Raw genomic sequence first — 25,412 nt, 5'->3', positions numbered from 1 at the left:
GGTCTCCCAATATCTTTTGTCTTTCCCTTGTCATTCTGAACCTCTGGCCTTTTCAGGCACTACCGTATTTTTTGCTCTATAAGACTCGCTTTTCCCCTCCTAAAAAGTAAGGGGAAATGTGTGTGCGTCTTATGGAGCGAATGCAGGCTGCGCAGCTATCCCAGAAGCCAGAACAGCAAGAGGGATTGCTGCTTTCCCTGCGCAGCGATCCCTCTTGCTGTTCTGGCTTCTGAGATTCAGAATATTTTTTTTCTTGTTTTCATCCTCCGAAAACTAGGTGCGTCTTGTGGTCTGGTGCGTCTTATAGAGCGAAAAGTACGGTACTTCAGATTAAGCACATCCCACAGACAAAGTCAGGTCATAAAAGTACCACCAACAGGAAGGAGTCCAGCAACAGCGCTGCCAGGGCTCACTAAAAGGAAAGGTTGCTGGAACGGGGGCAGGGCTCCCCAAGTTGGACTACAACTCCCATCATCATCGTTGGTCATTCTGCCTGGCGCTGATGGAAATTCTATTCCCTCAACACCTGGAGGGCCAGAGGTCTAACATCCTTGCTATATAAGATCTGGAATATGCAGAGTCCTTGCTTTGCAGCTTCAAACCTAAGTCTGAGGTCTTGGGTTTCCAGCTGTTTTTGGACTACCAATTCCCATCATCCCTGACCGCAGTTCCTGCTAGCTAGGGATGATGGGAGTTGTAGTCCAGAAACAGCTGGAGTTGGGGAAACCTTGAATCCAGTCCAATCTAGTTCTCACAGATGACCTAAAGGGAATCTTGCAAGTAATACCTGAGCTCAACAGCAGGGCTCTCCCCACCTGTGATTCAATTCAATGCAATTGGTATTAAGAGGCATCTTTGCCTTTAAGGGTAGAGGTACCTTCCTAGATCCCTACCCCCCACCCGCAGAATCTTTGCAGGGCAGCCTGCAACAGCCGCACATTGTCTCGCCACCTTGGCAACCTTCACTAATAAGAGTTCCTCCACACTTTATCCCAGCTTCTTCCTTCCTTAACTTCCAACCACTTCCTGCTCCTGTTCTGCCCTGCCCCCCTTTTTGTGTGTTCAAGAACCATCTGTCCCTTCTGCCTTGGCAATGTTCTCGGCCCAAATCTGGTGCTTTAATTCTTCCCGGGAAAGTGGCTTGTTTCCAGTCCTCTTTTGTCTGCAAAAATAAATTCTGCCTCAAGGTCACTTCTGGGAAGGAGCGTTGTGATTATTTTGTCCATCCTAGTTTTTTGTTCTTTTATGTTCTACTTCACACAGCATATAGTTAAACTCTGGAACTCGCTCCCACAAGATGCACTGATGGCCACCAACTTGGGTGGCTTCCAAAGATTAGGGAAATAATTCCGGGAGGGTGGGGCTATATGTTCCACCTCCACAGTTGGAGGCAGCAAGGTAATAGACTTTATTTGCGTAGCCGACAGGCCATAGCATCAAAGGACAAACACCAACAGAAATACATTACAGATATAGTTACCATAAAATCTTGTGACCTATTAAAACCCTAGGTAAATTAATAATCTCAGTACTTAAAACTTGGCAGAAGTAATAAAATAATAATAATAAAACATAATGATAATAATCATAAAATCCTAGGCGAGGAATCCGGGTGACGACACTGGTGTCATTCAGATAACAGCCCTCAGTCTCATTGCTCTCTCGATAAATTTGGCAACCTTCTCTGTTGTCGAGCTGTTCTGGTCGTCTAGGAGAGAGAACAATTTGGCTTCGCAAGAGTGGCCCGGGATGGCAGATAGGAGCGGCGTAATGGTCTCGTCCCTGAGATCTTTATATAGGGAGCAAGACAAGAGAACGTGTGACACCGTCTCTACATAGCCAGCTCCACAGGGGCAGAGCCGGTTGGAGGCAGCAATGCTTCTGAATAGGGGCTCCTGGAAGCCTGTATTTGGGAATACATGTTCCCCAAATCCTGCTTTTGGGGTTCCCATTGGGGCATCTGGGTCGCCACTGAGAGAACAGAAGGCTGGACTAGATGGGCCATTAGCCAGATCTAGCAGGGATCTTCCTATGTTCTTGCAATTTACTTTGCGTGCTCTGCAGGGGAAGGGGCTTCAGGAGCTCTGAGAAAGACAGGTGTACCACAGGTGCAGCCTTTTCTCAGGATGGGATGGAGGCATGCAAGGAACGAGCCCTTTTTCTGCACATGTTGGGGCAGGAACCATGGAGGTGCCCTTTGGTTAAAGTGCCACCTAAGTGCTCAAACAGTCCTACTCTGCCCTGCCACCCTGGGCTGTTTGAATGGGCTGCTTTCCATACAGACCAGGGGTTCCCCTTTCATCCACAGATTAAATCCACAGACCCAGCCGTGGGAGCTCTCGGCAAGCCCTAGGCTCTGTGGTTTAAACCGCAGCACCACCCGCATCCCACAGTCCACATAGCTTTAATCAGATTCTCAAAAAGGTCCACAACCCCAAAAGTGTACTGAGGAAATGCTTGTATTCATAGAACTCAACTCCTAAAGGCTGAGATCTCTTTGCCCCCCCCCCACTCCACAATAAAATATTTGAGGGGCTTGGGCACCCCCAAAGTTGATGGGACTTGCCATTCAAATGGTTGCATGCACCACGTCATGTGGTCGATTGTGCAGCAGGGCAGGATTTACCTGGACACCCACCCCAGTATTTTATTCAAGTTGGCACCCCTGCTTCTGTTGCAAATGATTCTGGGGGCGCCCCCTCGCTGGCCGTGGAGGGCTGTTCTGTGCGGTGCCCTGTCTCTTTTGAAGGTAACAAGACCTCAGAACTTCCCTGGATGGGGAGCTGTTCTAAAGGAAAGCGGGCGAGGCGAGGGGGCTGTGGGCCTGTGCCCAGCAAGCGCGGGTGGGGGGCTCTAGCCAGGCCTAAGCGCTGCAGGTCGCTCTACGCCGCCGCCCCCCACCCGCTGCTACATCTCCGCAGCCGGGGGCGGGGACTCGCATTCCTGGCCGCTGATTGGTCGGCCGGGATTCGGAGTCTGCTGCGGAGGCGGCGCGTCCAGGTGAGCCGGGCCGGAGAGGCTGAGCAGGGGCCGGGAAGATGCTGCTGCAGCTGCGGAGAGCGGAGCGGCTGGGCGCGGAGGAGATGCACGGCGGCGGCTTCCCACGCCTCCTCTGCCAGGTGAGGGCTGCGCGGAGGGAGGCGGCTTTCCTCCATCCTTCTCCTGTGGCAGGATGGGAGAAGGGGGCTTCTGGGCACGTGCAGAGCGCCCCCCGGGTCCTTGATCTCCCGTCGTGGGAAGAGGAGCTCTTCTCCTTTTGGTGCTTCCTGTGGGGTGGAGGGGACCCCAGGAACTGCTCCTGGGGCATCTCCTCCTCCCCGCCCCCCCCAATATCTCTTTCCTGGAACCCAGCGCCCCCTCCCCATCATTTTCTTTGGGGGCCAGTGCTGGGGCGGAGGTGCCCCTTCCTCCCCTGCCGCTTGGGCATCCGCGGTGCCTCTTCGGGAAGAGGCCGTCTCCTCCCTCCATCTCCCTGTCTCCATCCCCGCAGCAACCCCCGGAGCGGTCCCAGCTGGCGGCGCCATGAAGAAGCAGCGCTCCGAGTACTGGGGAGGCCCAGAGCCCCTGGCTTCCCCGCACCACCACCAGCAGAGGGGCGGGCGGGTCATCGCCAAACTGGCGGAGGTGAGGCTGGGCTAGGCTTTCGCTCTTGTGGGGGGTGAGGGAGGATCGTAATAGCTCAGGGGTGGAGCAGCTGCTTGGCATGCAGAAGGTCCCAGGTTAAATCTCCGCTGGCAGCATCTCCCCAGGTGGGGCTGGGAGGGATCCCCGCCTGAAATCATGGCGAACCACTGCTGACAGTCAGTGTAGGCAACACTGACTCAGTATAAGGCAGCTTTATGGGGGGGGCAGTGGGTACAGCATCTGCTCTGCATGCAGAAGGTCTCAGGCTCAATTCCAAGGCAGGTGAAACCTCAGTCTGAAATGCAGGAGAGCCACCGCTGCCAGTCAGTGTAGACAGTACTGAGCTACATGGATGGCAGCTGTCTAGGTGTCTATGAAAGAGAGGACTTGGGAGGGCAGGGCAGGGCGGGGAGAGGTTGTGGGGTAGAGGGGCTGATCTAGATCCTGCCTGCCTTGATCCCATGGCCAGGTATCTGGAAAGTGAGCAGGGTTGGGCCATTATTGCCTCCTCTGTTGTCTTGCCTGGCTTTGCAGGGGCACCTGTGCCCACGGAAGCAGCCCATGGCTCCACCTCCCTCTCAGCCTGGGTGGAAGCCTGCTTTGCTGCTCAGCCCACTCCCCTGAAAACCTTAAGGTAGAGGTAAAGGGACCCCTGACCATTAGGTCCAGTCATGGCCGACTCTGGGGTTGCGGTGCTCATCTCACTTTATTGGCTGAGGGAGCCGGCGTACAGCTTCCGGGTCATGTGGCCAGCATGACTAAGCCGCTTCTGGCAAACCAGAGCAGCACACGGAAACACCGTTTACCTTCCCGCCGGAGCGGTACCTATTTATCTACTTGCACTATGATGTGGTTTTGAACTGCTAGGTTGGCGGGAGCAGGGACCGAGCAATGGGAGCTCACCCCGTCACGGGGATTTGAACCGCCGACCTTCTGATTGGCAAGTCCTAGGCTCTGTGGTTTAACCCACAGCGCCACCCTCGTCCCATCTGAAAACCTTGCAAAGGATCAAAGGAGAGGAAGGGAGAATCCCAAAGAAAAGAGAGGGCCACCCTAGCTCAGCAGCTAGTCTAAGGAGTTTGTCAGAACCCTCCCTTTTTTGCAAGGGGGGCAGCTGAGGTTTGTTGGGTTGAAATAAACGACAGACGAGTGACAAGTGTCATATGGGAGGCATCTCTCGAGCATGTCTCAGAGAGTCCCTTTTATTGAATATTACAGCATTGCCACCTATGTGCTTGTTGCTGATTGGTTAACACAAATCATATGCAAGGGTTGCATATAGGCATTAATCATCAATAGATTAAAGGTTGGGAAAGGGAACACAGAGTTGGACAGGTATGAAAACCTCCTTATTAAACTATTACTAGTGATTGATACAGCAAAACTTAAAAGGGCATAACTATCGCATTCATAAATGTGCTCAACCATGCATTAAGAACAGGTCAGGGTACGATGTTTCATGAACTCAATGTGAACTAAACATTCTAGGGTGGGTGAGGAAGGAATGCTTCAGCTCAGAGCAGTTTGCCAGACTCATGTGCAGAAGCAAAACCTCCCATCAGAGGTTTGAGGTGCATCTCCCTTAATTGATCCCCAGAGGCCTCATCTTCCCAGGGCCTCCCTGGTGTTCCATGTGGGTCCTTAGAAGGGCTCCCCAGGGTATTCTCCTCTCTCACTCTCCTCCTTCCCTTGCCAACAGTATGTGGGCTCCTTTACCGTCGAGGACGCAGAGCTCCAGCAAAAGGCTCTGGCCATCCAGCAGCAGCTTCAGCGCCTGAAGGTAAGCGGTCGGAGCTCGTTGTGGCCACATTAGCCCTCTGCACGTGCTTAGAGGCACTAGCCTCAATGCTTCTTCCCCCTATTTGGCAGGATTCTTACTCTGGCACTGTGAAACCAGCTCTGGCTCTGGGCCCCTGGGATGTGCATGCTACTAAGCCCCCAAAATTCTAGAGGTGCGGGGAGCAAAAGGGAATTGTCTCTGCTCCGAATCTTTGTGTGTCCAAAAGAGCCAAGCGAGTCTCCTTGGTGTGCCATCTCTGACTCCGTTTCTCCTTTTCTCCATCTCTCATCCTGCTCTCCCGGAACACAGGACTGCCCCAGGCGGCGATCCGTCGTCCTCAAGTTTTGCCTGCAGGGTCTGAAGATGTACAACGCAGAGGGGGAGGTAGGAGTGGGGCCATGGCTTGATGGACGACAGCATGCCAGAACTAGGAGCCATCTTGCCTTATGAGGAGTTAACTGGGGCTTGTGCCAGGCTGGGTGGGGATCCTGTTTTGTTTTCAGGCTGGCCCACCTTGCTGGGTTGTGGTGAGGATATCCTGAGGACGGGGGAGCCGGAGAGCCCTTCTCTGCTTGGATGAGGCAGCCCAGTGGTTGTTTGGTGAGGACGTGGGTTGCCAACTGCTTGACCTCATTGCCCCTTCCTCCTCCTCTTCTCCTGCAGGCTCTGCTTATGGCACATGCCCTCAAGCGCATCCTGTATAGCACCTGGATACCCACTGAGTGCCAGTTTGCCTTTGTGGCCCGCAACCCGCGCAGCCCTCGCAGCAGCCTCTTCTGCCACTTGTTTGTGGGCAGCCAGCCCAGTGAGGTAGGCCAGCTGGTGGGACAGAGGTATAGCATCTCCGACAGTGGAGGAGAAATACAGCCACCCTGAATAGCAGTCATTGATGAACTTATCATCCATTAATTTGCCTTACCCACTAGAGGATGAACATTCTATAACCGGTGAAGTCACCACCAAGAAGGCCCTGCCTCTTGCCCCCAGAAACAGCGAGCACCGTTGGTCGCCATGAAAACTTGGAGAGCATTAATTCTGCTGCCCTATGAAGGGAGAGGTTTAGTGCCTGCTCCTCTCCTGACAGAAATGTGCCACTCAGGAGTGAAGCTGCTTTCAGCCATTGCCTGGAAGGGGAATGGGGGGCTGGTGGTGGCTAATGGGCCTCCTGCATTTTCTGCCCTACAGGTCCAGATTTTGCACTTCTTGCTCTGCCGCTCCTTCCAGCTCTACTATCTCCTGATGCATCCTGAGGACCAAGAATGGCTCCCCAGCGGTTCCACACAGCAGGAGCCTGGGAGGCTGCTGGGAGCCTCTCTGGATAACCGGGTGGCCTGGGAGTCCCTTGATCCGGAGGATGTATCTCAAAACGTCAATGCGTTGGTGTCCTTCCGGAGGCTTCCGTGCCCTGCTGACTTTGGCCCCTCCATCAGTGTGGTAAGTGGGTTCCCGCTGGGCTTCTCCATTGAGTAAGCCGAGGAAGTGAGCCCAGCTGCACCTGGCAGTGGAAGGAAGGCCTCTTACCTCTCCCTGCCAACGGCATCTCCAGGTAGGGCTAGAAAAATACTACCTGCCTGAAACCATGGAGAGCCACTGTTGCCAGTCAGTGTAGGCAATGCTGAGCTGGATTGACCAATGGTCTGATTCAGTATTAGGCAGTTTCCTATGTCCGGATCGGGATCAGGAAGAAACCGCCTTCCAAAAGAAGGCTTTCAGTCTGATCCAGAGTGCCAGGAGGAAAGGTACCACCTGAATTTATTCAAGGTGACCTACTGCGCTGGGGTGGAACTTTGAGCCATCCAGCTTCCCGCTAAACTTTATTGCCAGCTCCAAATTCTGCTTCTCCTGCTCATTGCCCATCCGTCTCTGTCTCCTATCCCTAGAGAGAGAGGCTGGATTTGGAGGAAAGGAGCAGCCTGGGCACCTCTCGCCCGGGGAATCCATACTGCTCTCCAATCCTGGTGCGGAAGAAGGCGATCCGCAGCAAAACCCTCCGCTCCGGAGCCTATCGAGGCTGCACCTTCGAGGCTCAGTTGCAGCAGAGCGCCCGAGAGATGTGTGAGTATTCAGGGAATGCAGAAGATTCTGCTGTTCAGGGAGACAGAAGAGAAGATCCTGTGCCGCTCTTTCATCCATGTTGCATTCCAACTATGTAAAGAGCTTCTCTTTATTTCCAAGTGTGTCTTCGGGGTGTTTTTATCCCTCTTTTTCAGGGGATAGTTTGCCTCCTGCATCTCCTTTTGCGTTCTCATTCCTCATTTCTTTATTTTTCTTGTAATGAAATTCTTATTAAGGTTTTTCATGATACTGTAAAATAGCTGCTACAAAAAAACCAACTGAATAAGTAGAATGTGGAGTCCTCTTAAAAGTAATTATTAGCCCTTACCAACCACAGAATATAGTATATAGTAGCTCATCCCGGTTCTCACCTGAGATATTTTCTCATCCCAGCCTTTCATCCTGGGAGACCAACATTCCCCTATCTCTCATCCAGAGTCTCACCCATTTCCTGTTCTGTTTCCATTTCCCGATGTATTTTTGATAGTACCTCGATTTCCCCCCAGTCTTTTTCCAGAGAGTAGCATAAATTTAGTAGCATCATTCTCTGAATTTGCTCCAAATTGTATGCAAAATACTTTTTATCTGCTAGAACGGAAGAAAGGCCAGGATTGAAGTTTTCCCAAAGCTTTATATCCTCTCAGCTCCATTGATGCCATATCCATTTAATTTCCCATCTCTCCATTTGTGATTTTCTCCTACAAATCCTTGTATGCAAGGCATTTCCATTTCAGCACCTGCTTTTTTCAATTTAGCTATTTCATCATCCAGTCCTGCCAGCTTTTCATCTATTCAGTATGAGGCATTGAAGTATTATTCATTTCCATTTCATATTTCTCAGATTCATTTTCTTTCCCCCTTTCATCATACACCGATCTGATCATTTTTAATTGTTCAGCCATCAACTGTTGAACAATACCAACGACCACTGGGAGATCCAAAGGTACATTTGCCATATTGGGTGCTTTTGATGTTTTGAATATTATTAGGAACTCAGTCTACCTTAATATTTCCACGTTAAGATCACAGCCAGCATATCCTTTCTCACAATAAATTCTTTCCATGACTGGAATAATGGAGTAATTACTGGTTTACTTTCAGTTATTTCAGCTCTTTAGTGGCAAGCAAAAGAAAAAGTGTTAATGATTCTTCACACATGGGATTCCTTCATCCGTTTAATCTTTATTGCCAACCATAAATCAGACATGTCACTCTTCCTTAGACACTTTAATGTCCACTTTTCCTTTCTGTTCTTCTTAATGACAGAATGCAGTACTTACAAATTTTTAGACTGTAATTTTTTACCAGAAGATGGAGGGGTATCTCTAAGTTACCTTGTCCCTGAAGTGTTTAAGAAAGTGGGGCTGTGAAAGGTGCTTACGTGGCATTTGGGCATAGTGTCAACTCCCTGGCTTGCCAGCTTGTTCTCACTCCCGTCCAAGCCACCAAGTGAAGACAGCATAAAATGGCTTCATCCAAAGCATTCGAGGTTGCTCCCATAATCACCCTTATATTCCAGAGTGATTAATATTCAGACCATCTGCCTGTCTGCTATCAATCACCACATAATTATATTATGTTTGTGGCATGCTTATAGAGAGGCAGCTGAACCACCAATTCCTCTCCCCGGAAGTCCTCCTTCCTTGTTCTTTTGAGATTTTGCTCAAGCATCTATGCTGCTGAGATGGTCTCTTTTGTATAACCCCCCCCCCCCCGTTTCCTTCTTGGCTTCAGTTCTCACCAGCTGCGACAGCAAAGGCAGCAGAGGGAGCCTGGCTTGCTTGCTGGATAACGACAGTAGTCTGATGGAGAACGTGTGGTCTTTTGCAGGCATTGACAGGTATGGGGAGGTCTCCCCTTGTGTGCCCTCTGACAGGAGGCCTCCAAGGATGCTTGTGAATTGGGGAATGGAAGTAAACTGCACAGCACAGGTGGTTGACCACAAGAAGGAAGCTAAGATTTCCCATATAAATTCATGGTTGCTGGTGTCAAATTGGTAAGAATGTGAGAGAAGCCCTGCAGCTAGAAGAGACCAATGGCCTGTCTGGTCCAGCATCCTGTTCTCATAGGGCCCAATCCCAATGGGAAGCCTGTGAGCAGGACCCAAGCACAACAGCAGTGCTGTCCCCACTTGTGATTCCCATCAAAAGGCATACTGCTATCATGGCTAGTAGCCACTGACACTGCTTGTTGTTGAATGACCCAAGAAAGGTATCCAAACATTTCCCACACTTGTGGTGTGAACTTAATCATGATTACTCTGAAGTAAGCCCCACTGTTTCCAGTGCAGCTTACTCCAAGGGAAGGGCGCATTGGATTGTAGACTTTATTCCCAGATGTGGAAGGGCTGGAGCGGGGAGAGGGATTCTGCTCCAGAGAGAGAAACCTGGTTCCATGGGCTGCTTTCCTCCTGCTCAGAGGTCCCTTCTTCCACACTGCCTTCTGGTTTTCAGGGATGCTGGGATGGCGCTGCTCAGGAATGATGTAATTGGAGCCTTCCTCCTCTGGGCTGAGCCAGGGGCCACCGATCAGTGGTGTCTTACAGTGAGGACAAGATGTGGAATCATCCCTTACCAGATTTACAGGAGCCAGCTTGGGAAGTATTCTGTGGAGGTGAGAACTTGAGGGAAATGACATGCTGGCTCTGCCTGATTCTGCCTGATTCTGTCTGATTCAGTTGTTGAAAGCACATTCGGACAAGTTTTTTTAAACTCCTGTCATACAACATTGCCAATATATTGGACCACTTTGGTGCACGAGATAAGCAAGTTTCCAGGAGCCAGAAGGAATGGTAACTAATTGGATTTGTATCAATTGCTTAAAAGATTAAAATGTTAAAACATTAACTGAAATATTGAAAACAATAAAAATTCTATTAGCACTCACCAACATTTCTGAGCTCCTTTGGGGGCCTTTTTGGCCAAAAGCAGTCCAGAAACAAAGTATGACAATAGTAATAGAAACATTACACAGCTCTTCCTGTCCCCAAAGCCTCGTCTCTTAAGCCCAATCCAGTACATTTTTTCCCTTTAAATAAATCTTTCCCTTGCCTCTCAACAATAGCTCCTGCATTGATTTGTGTTGAAATTCCACAAGGGATTTTTTTCCCTTCACAAATTAGATTGTGTGGGAACATGATGTGACATCACAGAAGCTCGTCCAATGAGGGGTGGTTTGCGGGCAACAGCCAGTTTTCGATCTCTTACCATTTCTTTCCTTTTCTCTTTGTTCTCATAGCATTTGAATGTGGAGTTCCCCAGTATGGAAGCTCTGTTAGATCACTACTCTGGAATCCAAGGAGGCCTGTTCTGCTCTCTGGCTGCAGGCCGGATCAACCACTGTTACGAGGAGCAAGACTGCGCAGTGGAGGATCCCTGGAAGGAAGACAGAAGCCGCCGGCAGGCATCTTGGCTACATGGCACTAGTAAATCTCTGGCTGTCCCACAGGAACTGGGATGAGGAGTCTGGGCTTAGCTTTCCTGCCATCCACATGCTAACTGTGCTAACTCTTTTTGTGGTGTTCAAGCTATGTGGCACTTTTGCACTTAGGCTAGCTTTCTCATACTGATATGGTAGGGATTAGGCTTCATGGCATTGATCCAATCCTTCCCTCTCGCCCCCTAGTAGAACGGCAAACTAGTCTTAACTTTTCTAGCCAAAGGGTCCCATGGCGCTGACGCCCCTGGTCATTCAGAGATAGATTTTTCATCAGCGGCCGAAATCCTGCACATGCTTTCCAACAGGGTTGCCATATTTTTAAAAAGTAAAATTCCAGACACCCGCAAAGTTGTTGAGCTTTTTAAAGGAAACCACCACCAATTTGGGAACAAACCCAAATTGTTCAGCTTTGTTGGGAAAACCAATAGTTATTTTAAGCTTTTTGAGCTTTTTCTATCGCGTTGCCATACATCCATGTTCTCCCAGACATTTTGGCTGTTTGGCAGAATTCCCCCCCTGACAACATTTTTACACCCAAAAACCAGGACATGGCAGGAATTTTCCTGACGTGTGGCAAGCCTACTTTCCAAGCACAAAAGTCCCATCAGTCCCGGAGTTACTACTATCTAGAAGTACCCTAGAGTTGCACTTTTTCTCACAATACTGCATCACAGAATCGTAGAGTTGGAAGGGACCCCAAGGCTCATCTAGTCCAACCCAATGCAGTGCTGGAATCTCAACTGTGAATTCATTTAAAGTAGCTAGGTGTTCCCTCACCACCTATTTTCCTATCTTGGGCTGCAGCTCAGACAATAAATGCTCCTTCAATTAGAACATTGGTTTACCAGATTCTTGCCACTTATCTTAAAAACAAAACAAATTAACTGAGCATTTGAGAGGTCAGAGATAACTCCAGGTTTAATCTAAACAAAATTCTGCAAGTGGTTTTTAGCTCTTGCAGGTCAGTTAAGTCAACACCCTCTTTCCCACTTAATGCTGCTTGTTTATGTTCCTTGGGTTGTGTCCAATGTTGGTCCTACTCAAAGTTAATGTACATAATTTAAATGGGTCTACTCTCAGTAGAATTTAGTTGGTTACAATCCCTTGTTTTCCTTATGGGGGTTTATGTACCTGCTCCTGCCAGAATATTTTGAAAGAAATATTTTTTTGGGGGGGGGAAATATTTGTGAGCATGCCAATATATGAATACATAACCTATATTTTAAATATGTTTATATATAAATGTGATGAAAAATATATTTGTAATCCAAAATTATTAAATTTTAGCTGTCGTTTGTGTGTGTGAGTGTGTTGGGAAATGGCAATAAAACGTGACTGGGAGGAGAAGACCTTTAAAACGTTAGTTTTCAAAATCAATTGCGGCCATTAAGGCCTAGATGCCTCAGTTGCCTAGCAACAATCGCTCAGCTCCGCGCTGTATTAGCCATGGCTGCGCTCATGCTTGATTGGATACCAAGCAGCAAAAGAAAAGATGTGATTGGCTTTCGCCAAGGGCCGAGCTCAGACTGGCAGATCCGGCCGCGGGGAGCAACGGCAGGAAGGCTCGGCCGTGTCGAGAGTTGTCTGTCTCCGATTGGCTCAAGGCGGAAGGCAGGGCGAGCACTCGCTCCCGCGCGCACCATGTTGCCCCGTCGCCTGCTGCTGGTTGGCTGGGAGACGCTTGGGCGCCCGCCTTCCTGAGAGGGCGGCGTCCGCTGATTGGCGGCTGCGGCGGAGTTCGCTTCCGCGTCGCTCGGAGAGTGGGAGAAGGCAAGATGGCGGCTGCAGTGCGTGGAGCTCCCGGGCTGCGCCGGCGGAGGTCGATGGCAGCTTCTGTAGCGGCGGCGCTGGTGCTCCTATGCCTGGCGCGGGAGGCGGCGGCCGGGGGAGGCGGGACCCGCACGCTGGTGCTGCTGGAGAACATGAACCTGAAGGACACGCACTCGCTCTTCATGCGCAGCCTGGCAGGTCTGGCCCAGGAGCGGGGAGCGCTTTAGAGCAGACGGGGTTGGGGTGGGAGCCTTTTCCAGCGCCAGGGCAGCATTCCCTTCAAGGCAGCCTCCCAGAAGGGACATGCCAGCAGGGTGTGTGTGTGTGTGTGTGTGTGTGTGTGTGTCAACACGTGGAATTCCTAGCTTTGGACGGTGACTAATTATTATTATTATTATTATTGTTAATTATTTATACCCCGCCCATCTTGCTGGGCTTCCCCAGCCACTCTGGGCAGCTTCCAACAAAACACTAAAATACAATAACCTATTAAACATTAAAAGCTTCCCTAAACAGGGCTGCCTTCAGATGTCTTCTAAACGTTTGGTAGTTATTTTTCTCTTTGACATCTGATGGGAGGGCATTCCACAGTGTGGGTGCCACTATCGAGAAGGCCCTCTGCCTGGTTCCCTGTAACTTACATTTATATATTTATTACATTGATCAAGGATGGCGCACATGGTTCTCTTGTTCCTTATTTCATCCCCACAACAACCTTGTGAGGTAGGTCAGGCCGAGAGACTGTGACTGCCCACCTGCAAGTGAGTTTCATGGCTGAGCCAGGGATTCGGAGTGTCGCCCTTCCGAAGGTCCTGCACTCTGAATCATTACACCACTAGGCTGTATGTATATGCACAGATTCTCACACACGCACCTCTCTATCCTCCACTCAGGGGCGTGGGAGCTGTTATCAGAGTCCCACCACACGTTCCAGTGTGGCACAGTGGTTAGAGTGTTAGACCGGGACCAGCACTCAAATCCCCACTGCCACTCAGCCATGAAACTCACTGCCTGACATTGGGCCAGTTGGTCACTCTTAGCAGAACCTACCTTGCAGGGGAATTAAGGGGATGAAAGGAGGAGGGGTGGAGCTGCGTAACCCAGTCTGAGCTCCTTGGTGAGTTATAAATGCAAAATAGAAATGAATAGAAAACATTTGAAGGAGGGTGCAGAGCTAGTGTGGGATGTGGCCTTGAGGGAAGCCTGGTGGGCTACATCTGACTCTTCACCTCAGCTTTAGAGCAGGCATAGGCAAACTCCGGCCTTCCAGGTGTTTGGGACTACAATCCCCATCATCCCTGAGCACTGGTCTTGTTAGCTAGGGATGATGGGAATTGTAGTCCCAAACATCTGGAGGGCTGGAGTTTGCCTAAGCCTGCTTTAGAGGGTTAGGAGTGGAAGGTAGTGTTGGTTGGTTGACGCGTGAGTTCTTATTCCCAGGCTTTTCCAAGTAATAACTTTGTTATTTAATAACATAACCATCAAGCTCATTTTAGGCAGCTCAAGAGATTTTATATTTGATGGTTTATAAATCCTTTTAGGATAAATGAACAATCGGCGTGAATAATTCTGTAGGGCGGGTATTGGGCTTCTATTCCCCTTGCAAACAAGAAGAGGCACTGTGGGGGTTGTTTCAGGGCAGCCAATATTACCCAGCAGAGGCAAAATGGGAATTTGGAATTCCCTGGTTTGCCCATCAGTCTTTTAGCAATGTCTAGTGGACCTAGAACTTTACTGGTTCCTGGATTTCTCTCTGTGCTTGTGAATATTACAAGTCCCTTATTTTCTCTTGCACTTCTAAATCTAGATAGGGGCTTTGATCTCACCTTCAGGACTGCAGATGACCCTGGGTTGTCTCTCATTAAATATGGAGAGTTCCTGTATGACAACCTGATTATCTTCTCCCCATCTGTAGAAGGTAAGACAGAAATGAAGCAACGTAGAGAAGTTTTCAGTGCAACCCTATGCTGTATTTATTCAGAAGTGAAGACCACCAAGTTTATTCTATCTTTACTTCCTTGAACTGTTCAGTGCTTATTGTATAAATAATACTTTTTATTCTGTCATTATTCTGTTTTGCTTTCTGCACCTGTTCCTTGAACAGCTTATATTTCACCCGTTGAGTAGGAAGTGGTCTTCATTTGAGGGGTTTTTTGTTGGGTTTGGAAGGCATTTCTTTCTGTCACCCTTTCAATAGGCATGACACTTTGCATATTGTAAGCAGGTGAGGATGAGTTGTTATTGGTTGAATACATGGATAATTACAACTGCATGTTGCTTTTTGCTAGAAAAACATTTATGTTTTTAAAAACGAGTTTTGGGGGTGGGGGTTGGCTGCTGGAAATCAGTCATTTCTGGTGCGCAGCCCTAAAGTCCAGTTGCTTCACCTACCTCTGTATGCACTGCAAATATTATTCCTTCAAACTGCTCCTTGCAAATTTAGCTTTTGCTTTGACATGTTTAAACATCATTGGCCCTTCGTTTCAGATTTTGGAGGCAACATCAATGTGGAGACCATTGCTGCTTTCATCGATGGAGGGGGGAGCGTCCTTGTGGCCGCCAGTTCAGATATTGGTCAGTAAAATGAACTTTATCCAACGGAGAGCCTTTGACTTGAAAGAGAGCTTCTTCCCTTCCCCCACCATGAAGGGGGAACTTCTTGTTGATCAGCCATTTTGTTTTGTAGTTTGGTTGAGCCGCCTGTGCCTAGAATTCCTTTGGCTATAGCAGTCCTGGAATTCTGGGTACCACTGTAAATTAAATAGGAAATACAGGACAAAGTACTCTTTCTAACCACCTTAAAGTGTGAATGCTAACTGTAAATGTCTTGAACCTTTTGCTATTTAGCTGGATAATTGACCTCCTAAGCCAAACTTTGCCAACCCAATACGCTCTAGGTGTTTTGGACTGGTATTGGCAGCTGTGCTGACTGGAGCTGATGGGAGTTGCAAAGGGAGGGCACCAGGTTGGCAGAAGCTGACTTACTACTTCTACGTGAGTGATGAATGAGTATAGATTTAAGAAACAACAAACTCAGGATGCCTCAACTTCTTTACGGCTCTTCTATTAGCACCTTTTCTCTCTATATAGCCATTATCTCAAAGGAAAGCAAAAGGGTCTGTTTCTGTCTGCTGTCATCTTTGAAGGTGGCATGATTTCCCCCCCTTCCTTTGCATCTGATTGGAAGCTGGTATCTTGAACAGAGTTAAGTAAACATTTGTGGCATCATAAAATAGAGCTCTGAGCACTTCCACCCTCTTTTTCTATGCATAGAACATTTTTTCGTACTTGGAGAGTGATTTGTGTGCGTATCATCTAAGTAGATGCCAGGCTACTTGTGGCTTTAATTATAAACAGCTCCCCTTTTTCTAAACAAGTACAATGTTGACAATTCTTAGGCGATCCCCTTCGAGAGCTGGGAAGTGAATGTGGCATAGAATTTGATGAGGAGAAGACAGCTGTCATTGACCATCACAACTACGATGTCTCTGATCTGGGTCAGGTAAGCAGCAAGATGCAAAGTGCTGGGTAGACCGGCTTTCCTCTAGGCAGTAAATATTTAGTTGTTTTGAAACAATTGCTTGCGTTAACCATTAAGCTCTTACAAAGGCTGCAGGTGGCAGCCAGCACCTTGGAAAAGGCCTCCTCGCTGCCACGGAGGAAGGAAAGCTGCTTATATTTGAAAAACAAAGAACATATGCCAATTTACCAGTTAATTGATCAGAAGAATCTGCTTTCGGCCCCAGCATGGAAATAGATTGCCACCAGCCACTGGATACGTTCTGACTATCATATCTCAACTTTTGCGGCCTCTTCTCTTTCCGCCATTTGCAGTGAAATGAATGAAATGAGAAGGACTGCGGTTAACCATTTTTTCCTGTTCTATGGGGAACCTGGAAACTACGGCTACCTGCGTCAGAACAAGCCAGTATCAAAAATATGGTTCAAACTGTGGTTAAATGTTCTGGCTAGTAACTGTAGATGTCCGACTCAGATGAAGTGGGGAGCCACAGCTATATGGAGACTACTTGGTTGAATTGTGATGTGCGTGATGGGGCTGCCCTTGCAATGCAAATGCTTGTTCATATCTTGGTTGATGGTACTGAGCTGTAACTATCCAAATACAGCCTTGTTGGAGAGGGCAGGAAGGCGGAGTTGGGGGCTGGTGGGCAAAGGGTTGTGGCATCATCTAAGGCAAAGTGTTAGCCACATTGTCATTTGATGAAGCATTGGCTGAACCTGCCTGTAGAGTTGGCAGTCCCCCAAAGGTTTTAACTGCGGTCTCTTTGCAGCACACCCTCATTGTGGCAGATTCTGAGAACCTCCTGAAGGCTCCGACTATTGTGGGGAAGAAGCCTCTGAACCCCATCCTCTTTCGGGGAGTTGGGTGAGTCTCCTGCAACACGAGGGTTGTGTTTGGCCACAGCTATAGGAGCTGGTGCTCTTGGCCAGTTTACTGAGTGAAGAGACTATGTCTTCATCTAGACCAGCATTTCCCAACCTTGGGCCTCCAGCTGTTTTTGGACTACAACTCCCATAATCCTCAGCTAGCAAGACCAGTGGTCAGGGATGATGGGAATTGTAGTTCGAAAACAGCTGGAGGCCCAAGGTTGGGAAACACTGATCTAGACAACAAGAACATTTGGCAACTACTTTGCTACACTCCCAGCTCATGGGGCTTTCTCCAGCCAAGTCATTCTCAGTAGACCCACTCAAATGAATTGGCCCAAGTTAGTCCTGCTGTCCATAAATTTCAATGGGGTTACTCCAAGTAGGACTAGCAGTGGATACCTCCCATGGTTTTTCTTTATCTTCACTGCATTTTAAATCCTAAGCATAGAGAGAAGAGCCTTCTTTCAAGAGAGCGTTGGATTTTTCACCAAGTGCTTTCCAGAAATACATTATTAATATTTGGGGGCTCCCACCTGGAGGGGCGCATGGGCATTTTGAACTGAGTCTTGGAAGGAAACTTCTCCCCTGCTGTCGGCAATCTTCACAACTTTTTTTTCCCCTGCAGGATGGTGGCTGATCCCGACAACCCTTTGGTTCTAGATATCCTGACTGGCTCCTCAACCTCCTACTCCTTCTTTCCTGACAAACCCATCACACAGGTATGACATGAAGAGGGGGGGGGGCTTTCCTTTTGGTTTGGGACTGCAGGGGACGCCAAAACAATGCTGTAGGACGGAGCACAGGACACCTGAAATTTGAGAGCCCAAAGTCTGCCACTGTTGGCAATTGGCATCCTCTCAGAAAAATGGTTCACCTGCACTGACCAGTCATTTTGCTCCCTTAGTACCCTCATGCTGTTGGGAAGAACACGCTCCTGATTGCGGGTCTCCAGGCCCGGAATAACGCCCGCGTTGTCTTCAGCGGTTCGCTGGATTTCTTCAGCGATGCCTTCTTCAACTCTGCTGTGCAGAAAGCTACCCCTGGCTCCCAGAGGTACAGTTGGGTTTCCATTCTTGTGTTCCAAACGATGCCCACCTTCTGTGTGCATGAGCAGGGACAGAGCCTATTGAGGCTTCTTTGACAGAGACGATTCAGTCTTCTTCTTTTTTTAATTAGTTTCACTTCATTATACCAAACATTAAAACAACAAAAAAGACAAACAAAACACACAAAAAAAGAAACAAAGAGAGAAAGAAAAACATAAAACACCAACAAATTAAACTTACAGTAACTAAATAACTAAATCACACAACAATAATTGACTTCCCTTCAATTCGGTTTCGGAATGTGTTACAAAAGATTTTCTATCTGCAGTTTCGTTTTCTTAAAACTCTTTGCGTCGCAAGCGTTATATCGAGCCTACTGTGATTTTTAGATTTTTTACATCTGTTCAATATATGTCATAAATTTATTCCATTCATTATTAAACTTCGTACCTTTTTGGTTTCTTATTTTCTGTGTCATTTTTGCCAATTCTATATAATCAAATACTTCAGATTGCCACTCATTAATAGTTGGGATTTTTGATGTTTTCCAGTTTTGTGCTATTAGTGTTCTAGCAGCCACTGTTGCATATACCACTTTAAGCAAATTGGGGGGGGGGGAGTGAAATAATAAATAAGATTCAGTCTTATTTATTATTTCACTCCCCCCCCCCCAAGTTGTTTAAAGTGGTATACATAGTTCTCCCCCTCCTCATTTAATCCTCACAACATCCCTGGGAGGTAGGTTAGGCTGAGAGGCAATGTCTGGCCCCAGGTCACCCGGTGGGCTTCATGGTCAAGTGGGGGGATTTGAACCCTGGTCTCCGTGTTAGGAAATTTACATCCTTAAAAGAGACATTGAGGGTGGTTGACATCGGTACATGAGAACGATCCCTCAAGTAACCATTGGAACACTATTGGAAATAGCTAAGAGTTTCCTGCCAGTTAATCCAGAGTAGAGGATAAAGTCCGTACAGCATGAAAGCATAAAAGCACCGGCAACCAAAAGATTAAACAGTTGCTGGAATAAGAAAGGTATTTTGTGAGGTGGCTAAAAGCCATCAGGTGTGGGGGGTGGGGGTGGGATGTGACGTAATCTGCATGCTACCACTGAAAATGTCTCTCTCGTACCCCAGGCAGATGGGTCTATTACCAGGACACAGAGTGTAGTCTCTGTAGGTCATGCTAGGAAGATTCTCCACTTCATACCTGATGCAAGATCAGCCTTCTCCAACCTAGAGACCCCCAGGTGTTTAGGTCTACAGTTTTTTTGTCGTTGAAATTCTACTCAGTATTGATCCAGAGTAGATTCCAATGTATAGTTAGCAGAGTAAAAACTTAAATACATTGCAGGATTCCCAAAAAATAGACCAGAGGCATTTCATCCAGCAGAGCTTTACTGCTACTGAAGCCAAATGAGCTTAATGGTCACAAATCCAATACATTCAGGGTTGGCACTGTCTATAATAAATCCATTTGCAGCAGACTTAACGTAAACTTTACAATATCTTATAATAAGACTAAACCGTAACACTATGTACGGAACACCACACCAGAGCGAAAAGAGAGAGAGTGAAACTCAGACTCCTTCTGGCCCTACTTTTCTAGGCAGCATGACCTTGACAGAAAGAGAGAACACAACCAGTTTAAACCAGCTGTACTCGGCTTCCCGGAAGGAATAACCCAAACATCAGTAACCTCCTGCTTGCTTCTTTCACACAGGGAAGCTTCCAGAACCCTCTTGAATTAATTAGAATAGGAAAAATCTCTACACATCAGATCAATATTTTCTGTACTGTACTAAGAAATGCCAACTGACACCCACCACCCCAGCTAGGTCTGTAGTCCGAAACACCTGGAAGTCTCTAGGTTGGCAAAAGTCGATGCAGACCGTGCTTGATCTGCCGTGCAAATAACGCTGATTAATCTTTCTGTACTGGAGTTGAATTTCTGTGGCTATGCAACATCCCTTGAGCAAATGTCAACTCTCATTCCTTGGCTTCCTCTTCTCAGGTACTCCCAGACGGGGAACTACGAGCTGGCCATGGCTTTGTCGCGCTGGGTGTTCAAGGAGGAAGGCGTCCTTCGCGTGGGAGAGGTGTCCCACCACCGGGTGGGGGAGATTGCGCCCCCTAGTGCCTACACCGTCACAGACCTGGTGGTGAGATTTTTAAACCATCCTTTGCAGCCACCGCTTAAGAGTTCCCTTCACAGTCTGCACATGCCTTTTTAGCCGGCCGATGACACTCGCTCCCCCCTCTATCTCAGGAATACAGTATTGTAATTGAGAAGCTCTCGGATGGGAAGTGGGTCCCCTTTGATGGCGATGATATCCAGCTTGAATTTGTCCGCATCGACCCGTTTGTGAGAACTTTCCTCAAGAGGAATGGTAAGCTGGTTCCGTTTTCTCCCCGATGCTTTCTCAGTCGTGCATTATCAGCCCCTTGAAAATTTCAGAATTTCTGCTGTTCCCATTTGCCTGTATTCCTTCGTGTCCCCTCCACTGTGACCTGGGAGTGGGGGAGAGGTGAGACCACCTCTGTTCCCTTTTAGAAAAGATTCATTTCTGGCCTGAGGTGAGTAGCTTGTATGCAGGTTTGCAGTCTGTTATGACCCAGGCTTGCAGTATCCTAACACCTCCACGTTAACAAAAAGAAATTGTCATAGCGATGTTGGGTGGTGATGAGAAATTCCGATACGCATTGAGAGACCTGCCACCTCTACTGTCTGAACCTACCCAGCTGCTAAGATCCTCAGGTTGAGCACCTTAACTCAGTCCCAAAAACATGTGAGGCACACCTGGTGGTGTGTGAGCGATGTGTTTGCTGCCTAGCTAGTTAGGAGATAACATTCCAGGCATCGAGCTACTTCTGTCCGGTAGATTTATGACTGCAAAATCCAAACCCACGCCGGAGCTCCAAAACAACACCTCCGTGTTGCTCAGTCTGTTGCTGCTTCTAAATTTTTGTGACGTGGCTTTCTAGACCAGCATGCCCAGCGAGACAGGGAACGCCTCTTATCTCCTCTCTTCTGGGAATAGCTAGTTCCTGGAACAGACTGGCCACTCCCAATTTCAGTCTTCGATTCAGAGGACTGGCTGGAAAAGTGCTGTTTGGGCTCTCGGTAAGTGTTTCCATGCCCCCCCCCCCCCGTCTCAGTCTGCCTCCCTTTCCCTGACATGGTGACACAAGAGAGAGAAAGAAAAAGAGGGAGAGCCTTTTCAGTGGCTGCTCCCTGATAGTGGAATTCCACCCCCCTCCAAGAGAGGTTAGACTGGCTCCCTCCTATTCTTCTGTCAGCATGCTGAGACCTTATTGTTCAGACAGGCCTTTGAAAGCTAAAGTGCAGATGGTGTTGATTGATGGGCTGCTGTCAGGGCGAACTGGACCTTAGTTGCTGGTTCTAAATGTGGTTTGTTTATACAGCGGACACTCGGGTTACGAACGTGATCTGTGCGGGATGCACATGCGCAACCCGCAGCGGTGCATCTGCGCATGCGCAGGTTGCGATTTGGCGCATATGCGCAAAGCGCAATTTAGTGCTTCTGTGCATGCACGGCTGCCGAAACCCGGAAGTAACCTGTTCCAGTACTTCTGGGTTTCGGCGGTCCACAACCCGAAAAAACGCAAACTGAAGTGTCTGTAACTCGAGGTATGACTGTATTTGAATTACTGTCTTACAACTAGTTTGCTTTTCTTATTTTGCATTTCATAACGTTGCAAGCTGCCTTGAATCCCAACTTGGGAGAAAGGTGGGATATAAAGAAATAAAATAAAAATAACAGCAACTAGCTGCAACAGCCAGTGAGAGGGATATGTGCAGAGAATTTGCGCTGGGGCTGAGAGTTGCAGCCAGTGCTAGTCCTACTCGAGGCGTGACCCACTTAGGTCCATGAGTTTCAGCAGGTGTGCTCCGAGCAGGGCTTGAATTTCCTACTTGGGAGGCGACCTCCAGTTCCCAACTGTATAATGGGCATAAATTCTACTGGATTAAGGGTAGTGTGGCCACGGGAGCCACAGAAACTATTACGCTTCCAGGTCAGAATGACAGGAGTTAGGATAGGTTGTTGAAATTCACAGGGGAAGGAGGGGAACTCCTTCACTTTCTTTGCATGTTGACCACAAGTTGGCCTGAGCCCCCCTGAAATGTGTTTGGCTCCTAGGAGGCAAGTACAGTGTCCAGTTCAAGCTGCCTGACGTCTATGGAGTCTTCCAGTTCAAAGTGGATTACAACCGGCTGGGCTACACCCACCTGTACTCCTCCACCCAGGTAAGAAGAGCCTTGGCCTGGGCAAGGAAGGAGCTGCTGGCCCAAGAGCCAGGTAGAAAGATACCATGGATGGTGTCTCCTGTAAATTTTGGGGTCCCCGATCTCTCAAGCTAGCTAACAGTAAAAAGACAAGCCCATTAGAAGATAATGGCTGGAAACCACAGAAGGGGAGAGTTGTTCTTGTGCTCAAATTGTGCTTGCTGGTTTCCCACCGGCATCTGGTCGGCCACTTGTAAGAACAGAATGCTGGACTAGATGGGGCACTGGCCTGATCCGGCAGGTGGTGGTTCTTATGTTAAATAGGCAACCCCAGCTGGCATGGCCAATGGTTGCAGATTCCCCATCTCTGGCCCACAGTGCCTGGGCCACCAAAGAGCTATCCAGACCCCTTTCCCTTCGGTAATGTGAGATGAGGGGCTCCCAGACAGGGCTCTCATTGGAGGAACTCAGTGAGCTGAGAATGATTCAGGGCAGTTTTGGCTTTTCATTGCAATTGCCCTTTAAGAGGGGCAGTCCTCCTAACACCACAGGCCTTTAATGATTATGCTGTAGTCCGCTCTGTTTGCTTTTAATAGAGGAGTTGGATATATTTATTAATTATAGTGATTACATCTTTGACTCGATTGCAAGAAGCCTGCTTGTTGCCCATAAGGTGGGAGACAGAACTGCTCCTCACCTGTGAGTCTGGGTGGCTCCTGAGAAGCCGCCTCACGCCTTGCTCTGCTATCTCCCGCCTTTGCCAGGTATCGGTGCGTCCCCTCCAGCACACGCAGTACGAGCGATTCATCCCCTCGGCGTACCCCTACTACGCCAGTGCCTTCTCCATGATGGTGGGCCTCTTCCTGTTCAGCATCGTGTTCCTCCACATGAAGGAGAAAGAGAAATCAGACTGAGGGTCTCCCAGCAGGAGGAGTAGGGAGCCCACCTTTTCCAAGGCGGTGGCCCCAAGCAGTGCAGGCGCTGAGTGCACACAACATTTGGAGACTGGAAGTCCTCAGGATCGAGGGACCAGGGCCTGGTGGGTGGGGATCAGGATTTTGGGGGTGGGCAAGGGGAAGCAGATGCCTCTTGGAGGAAGAGAAGGAAGAGTGAGCAGCCCCTGAATGAACTCTTACAGAATCCACGTGTCAGTTCCTTCGTGGACGTCTCTCAAACATGCTTGCTGCCACTGTGACTTGTTTCTGGTCTCCCAAGAAAAGATTGCTGTACTTGAATTTTGTTTTCTGAAATAAAGCAGCCTCACCTTCCAGTGATAGTTGTTTTCTTGAAAATAATTTGGGAGCGGCCTTGAATCCCAACTTGGGGGGGAAGGTGGGAAATAAATAAATAAATAAGAACAATTAGCTGCAACAGGCAATGAGAGGGATGTGTACAGAGAATGTGAAGACACATATGAGCAAAGAGGGGCAAGTTGCAGCTTATGGAATGTCTTTGCCATGGAGTACCTGAATAAGCTAAAGAAACTTGCTCAGTGATGAGATAGGGCACACATTTTTTTTGAAGGGGGGAGAACCAGAAGTAGCTTCTGAATCCTGAAAATGCATGGCTCTGCAATTTACTTTTGTTTTCAGTTTGGGTGTTTTATGTAATATTTTGATTTAAATATAAAGCAGAGTTTTGAACAAATGCAATCTAACTACATTTGGGGCAACTGTGCTTCTCAACAGTAAGAAAAGGCCACCCTCGCCCAACAGTCAGCCAGCCTGGGACAAACTGACCAGCACTGGATCTCTGCAGCCCAGTTTGCAGCAGAGACTGAAGGCTCCGGGGAGGAGGGTGGTGGCAGCAGTAGGAAGAAGCCTTGAGTGACACCTGGATAGTACTGGGAGAGGGAGCGGGTGGCGCTGTAGTCTAAACCACAGAGCCTCTTGGGCTTGCTGATCACAAGGTCAGCGGTTCAAATCTGAGTGATTGGGTGAGTTCGCATTGCTCTATCCCAGCTTCTGCCAGCCTAGCAGTTCGAAAGCACATCAGTGCAAGTAGATAAATAGGTACTGCAGCAATGGGAAGGTAAACGGTGTTTCTGTGCGCTCTGGCTTCCGTCACGGTGTCCCGTGTTGCACCAGAAGCGGTTTAGTCCTGTTGGCCACATGACCCAGAAAGCTGTCTGCGGACAAACGCCTGCTCCCTCAGCCTGAAGCGAGATGAGCGCCGCAACCCCGTAGCTGCCTTTGACTGGACTTAACCTGGCTCCCAGTACATTTCCGAGCACAATTCAAAGTGTTGGTGCTGATCTTTAAAGCCCTAAACGGCCTCGGTCCAGTATACCTGCAGGAACGTCTCCACCCCCCCTCGTTCTGCCCAGTCACTGAGGTCCAGCACCGAGGGCCTTCTGGCGGATCCCTCACTGTGAGAAGTCAAGTTACAGGGAACCAGGCAGAGGGCCTTCTCGGTAGTGAATTAATTTTTATTAATTTTAACATACCAATTATTATACATTCCACAGAACTTCACATCTTAATGCAATCTTTTTGGACTTCCATCAGCACCTCTGATGAGCCACCATAAATTATTATTATTATTAACCGTCCAGCGATCTTTTACCTTCCTGCCACTCAGCCTCCATTAAAAAATCCCCCTCCCCAAAAATTTTTTATTGGTTTTCACAACATTATAAACAAACAAACACATAAGACAAACAAACATAAATCATAGCCTTATTGAAAATTACACAGCTGTTTACATTGTTAAGTGACTTCCTCGCTTTCCCTTGGTTGAATTTCGTTGCATGCCCTTTTAACGGTTTTCCAAATCACAGTTCTTATAAATTTTAACTTCAACGTTAACATCCTTAGATCTTCACATTATGAAATTAAACATATTAATTCGACACTTAACATAAATAAAATCCTGAGCCAATTAAGGATCTGCAAGCTGTTTTCAGTTAATTTAACTTAACATATTTAACTAAGTAATCATTAAATTTAATCCACAGCCTCCATTAAAATTGTAATCGCGACTCCGGCGACGGAGTCGGACGCCGTGGCCGCCTCCTCCCGCCCCTACCCCTAAGGTCTCCGCCCCGGGGGCGGGGCGACGCC

At 48.3% G+C, this 25,412-nt stretch overlaps 2 protein-coding genes across 2 annotated transcripts; both read left to right on the top strand.

The window, feature by feature from the left end:
- The first annotated feature begins 2,852 nt into the window (after positions 1-2,852).
- On the top strand, positions 2,853-12,189 carry SH2D5 (SH2 domain containing 5). The gene is made up of 10 exons (XM_083454111.1): positions 2,853-3,119; positions 3,491-3,624; positions 5,324-5,404; positions 5,714-5,788; positions 6,068-6,214; positions 6,590-6,838; positions 7,285-7,459; positions 9,194-9,299; positions 9,913-10,072; positions 10,697-12,189. The coding sequence occupies exons 2-10, from the start codon at positions 3,523-3,525 to the stop codon at positions 10,916-10,918; spliced, it is 1,317 nt and encodes a 438-aa protein (XP_083310237.1). The 5' UTR covers positions 2,853-3,119; positions 3,491-3,522; the 3' UTR covers positions 10,919-12,189.
- A 300-nt stretch (positions 12,190-12,489) lies between these two features.
- DDOST (dolichyl-diphosphooligosaccharide--protein glycosyltransferase non-catalytic subunit) lies at positions 12,490-23,620 on the top strand. The gene is made up of 11 exons (XM_083454096.1): positions 12,490-12,865; positions 14,475-14,585; positions 15,155-15,241; positions 16,066-16,169; positions 16,960-17,054; positions 17,685-17,778; positions 17,964-18,112; positions 20,116-20,263; positions 20,371-20,491; positions 22,265-22,371; positions 23,115-23,620. Exons 1-11 carry the CDS (start codon positions 12,673-12,675, stop codon positions 23,262-23,264), a joined length of 1,359 nt encoding a protein of 452 aa, XP_083310222.1. The 5' UTR covers positions 12,490-12,672; the 3' UTR covers positions 23,265-23,620.
- The last annotated feature ends 1,792 nt before the right edge of the window (positions 23,621-25,412 follow it).

This window comes from Podarcis tiliguerta (genome assembly GCF_965153285.1).
Source record: "Podarcis tiliguerta genome assembly, chromosome: 8".
In the NCBI taxonomy this organism is placed as follows: domain Eukaryota; kingdom Metazoa; phylum Chordata; class Lepidosauria; order Squamata; family Lacertidae; genus Podarcis; species Podarcis tiliguerta.
The sequence above is the reverse complement of the archived record's forward strand: the minus strand, read 5'-3'. Positions and strand labels throughout refer to the sequence as shown.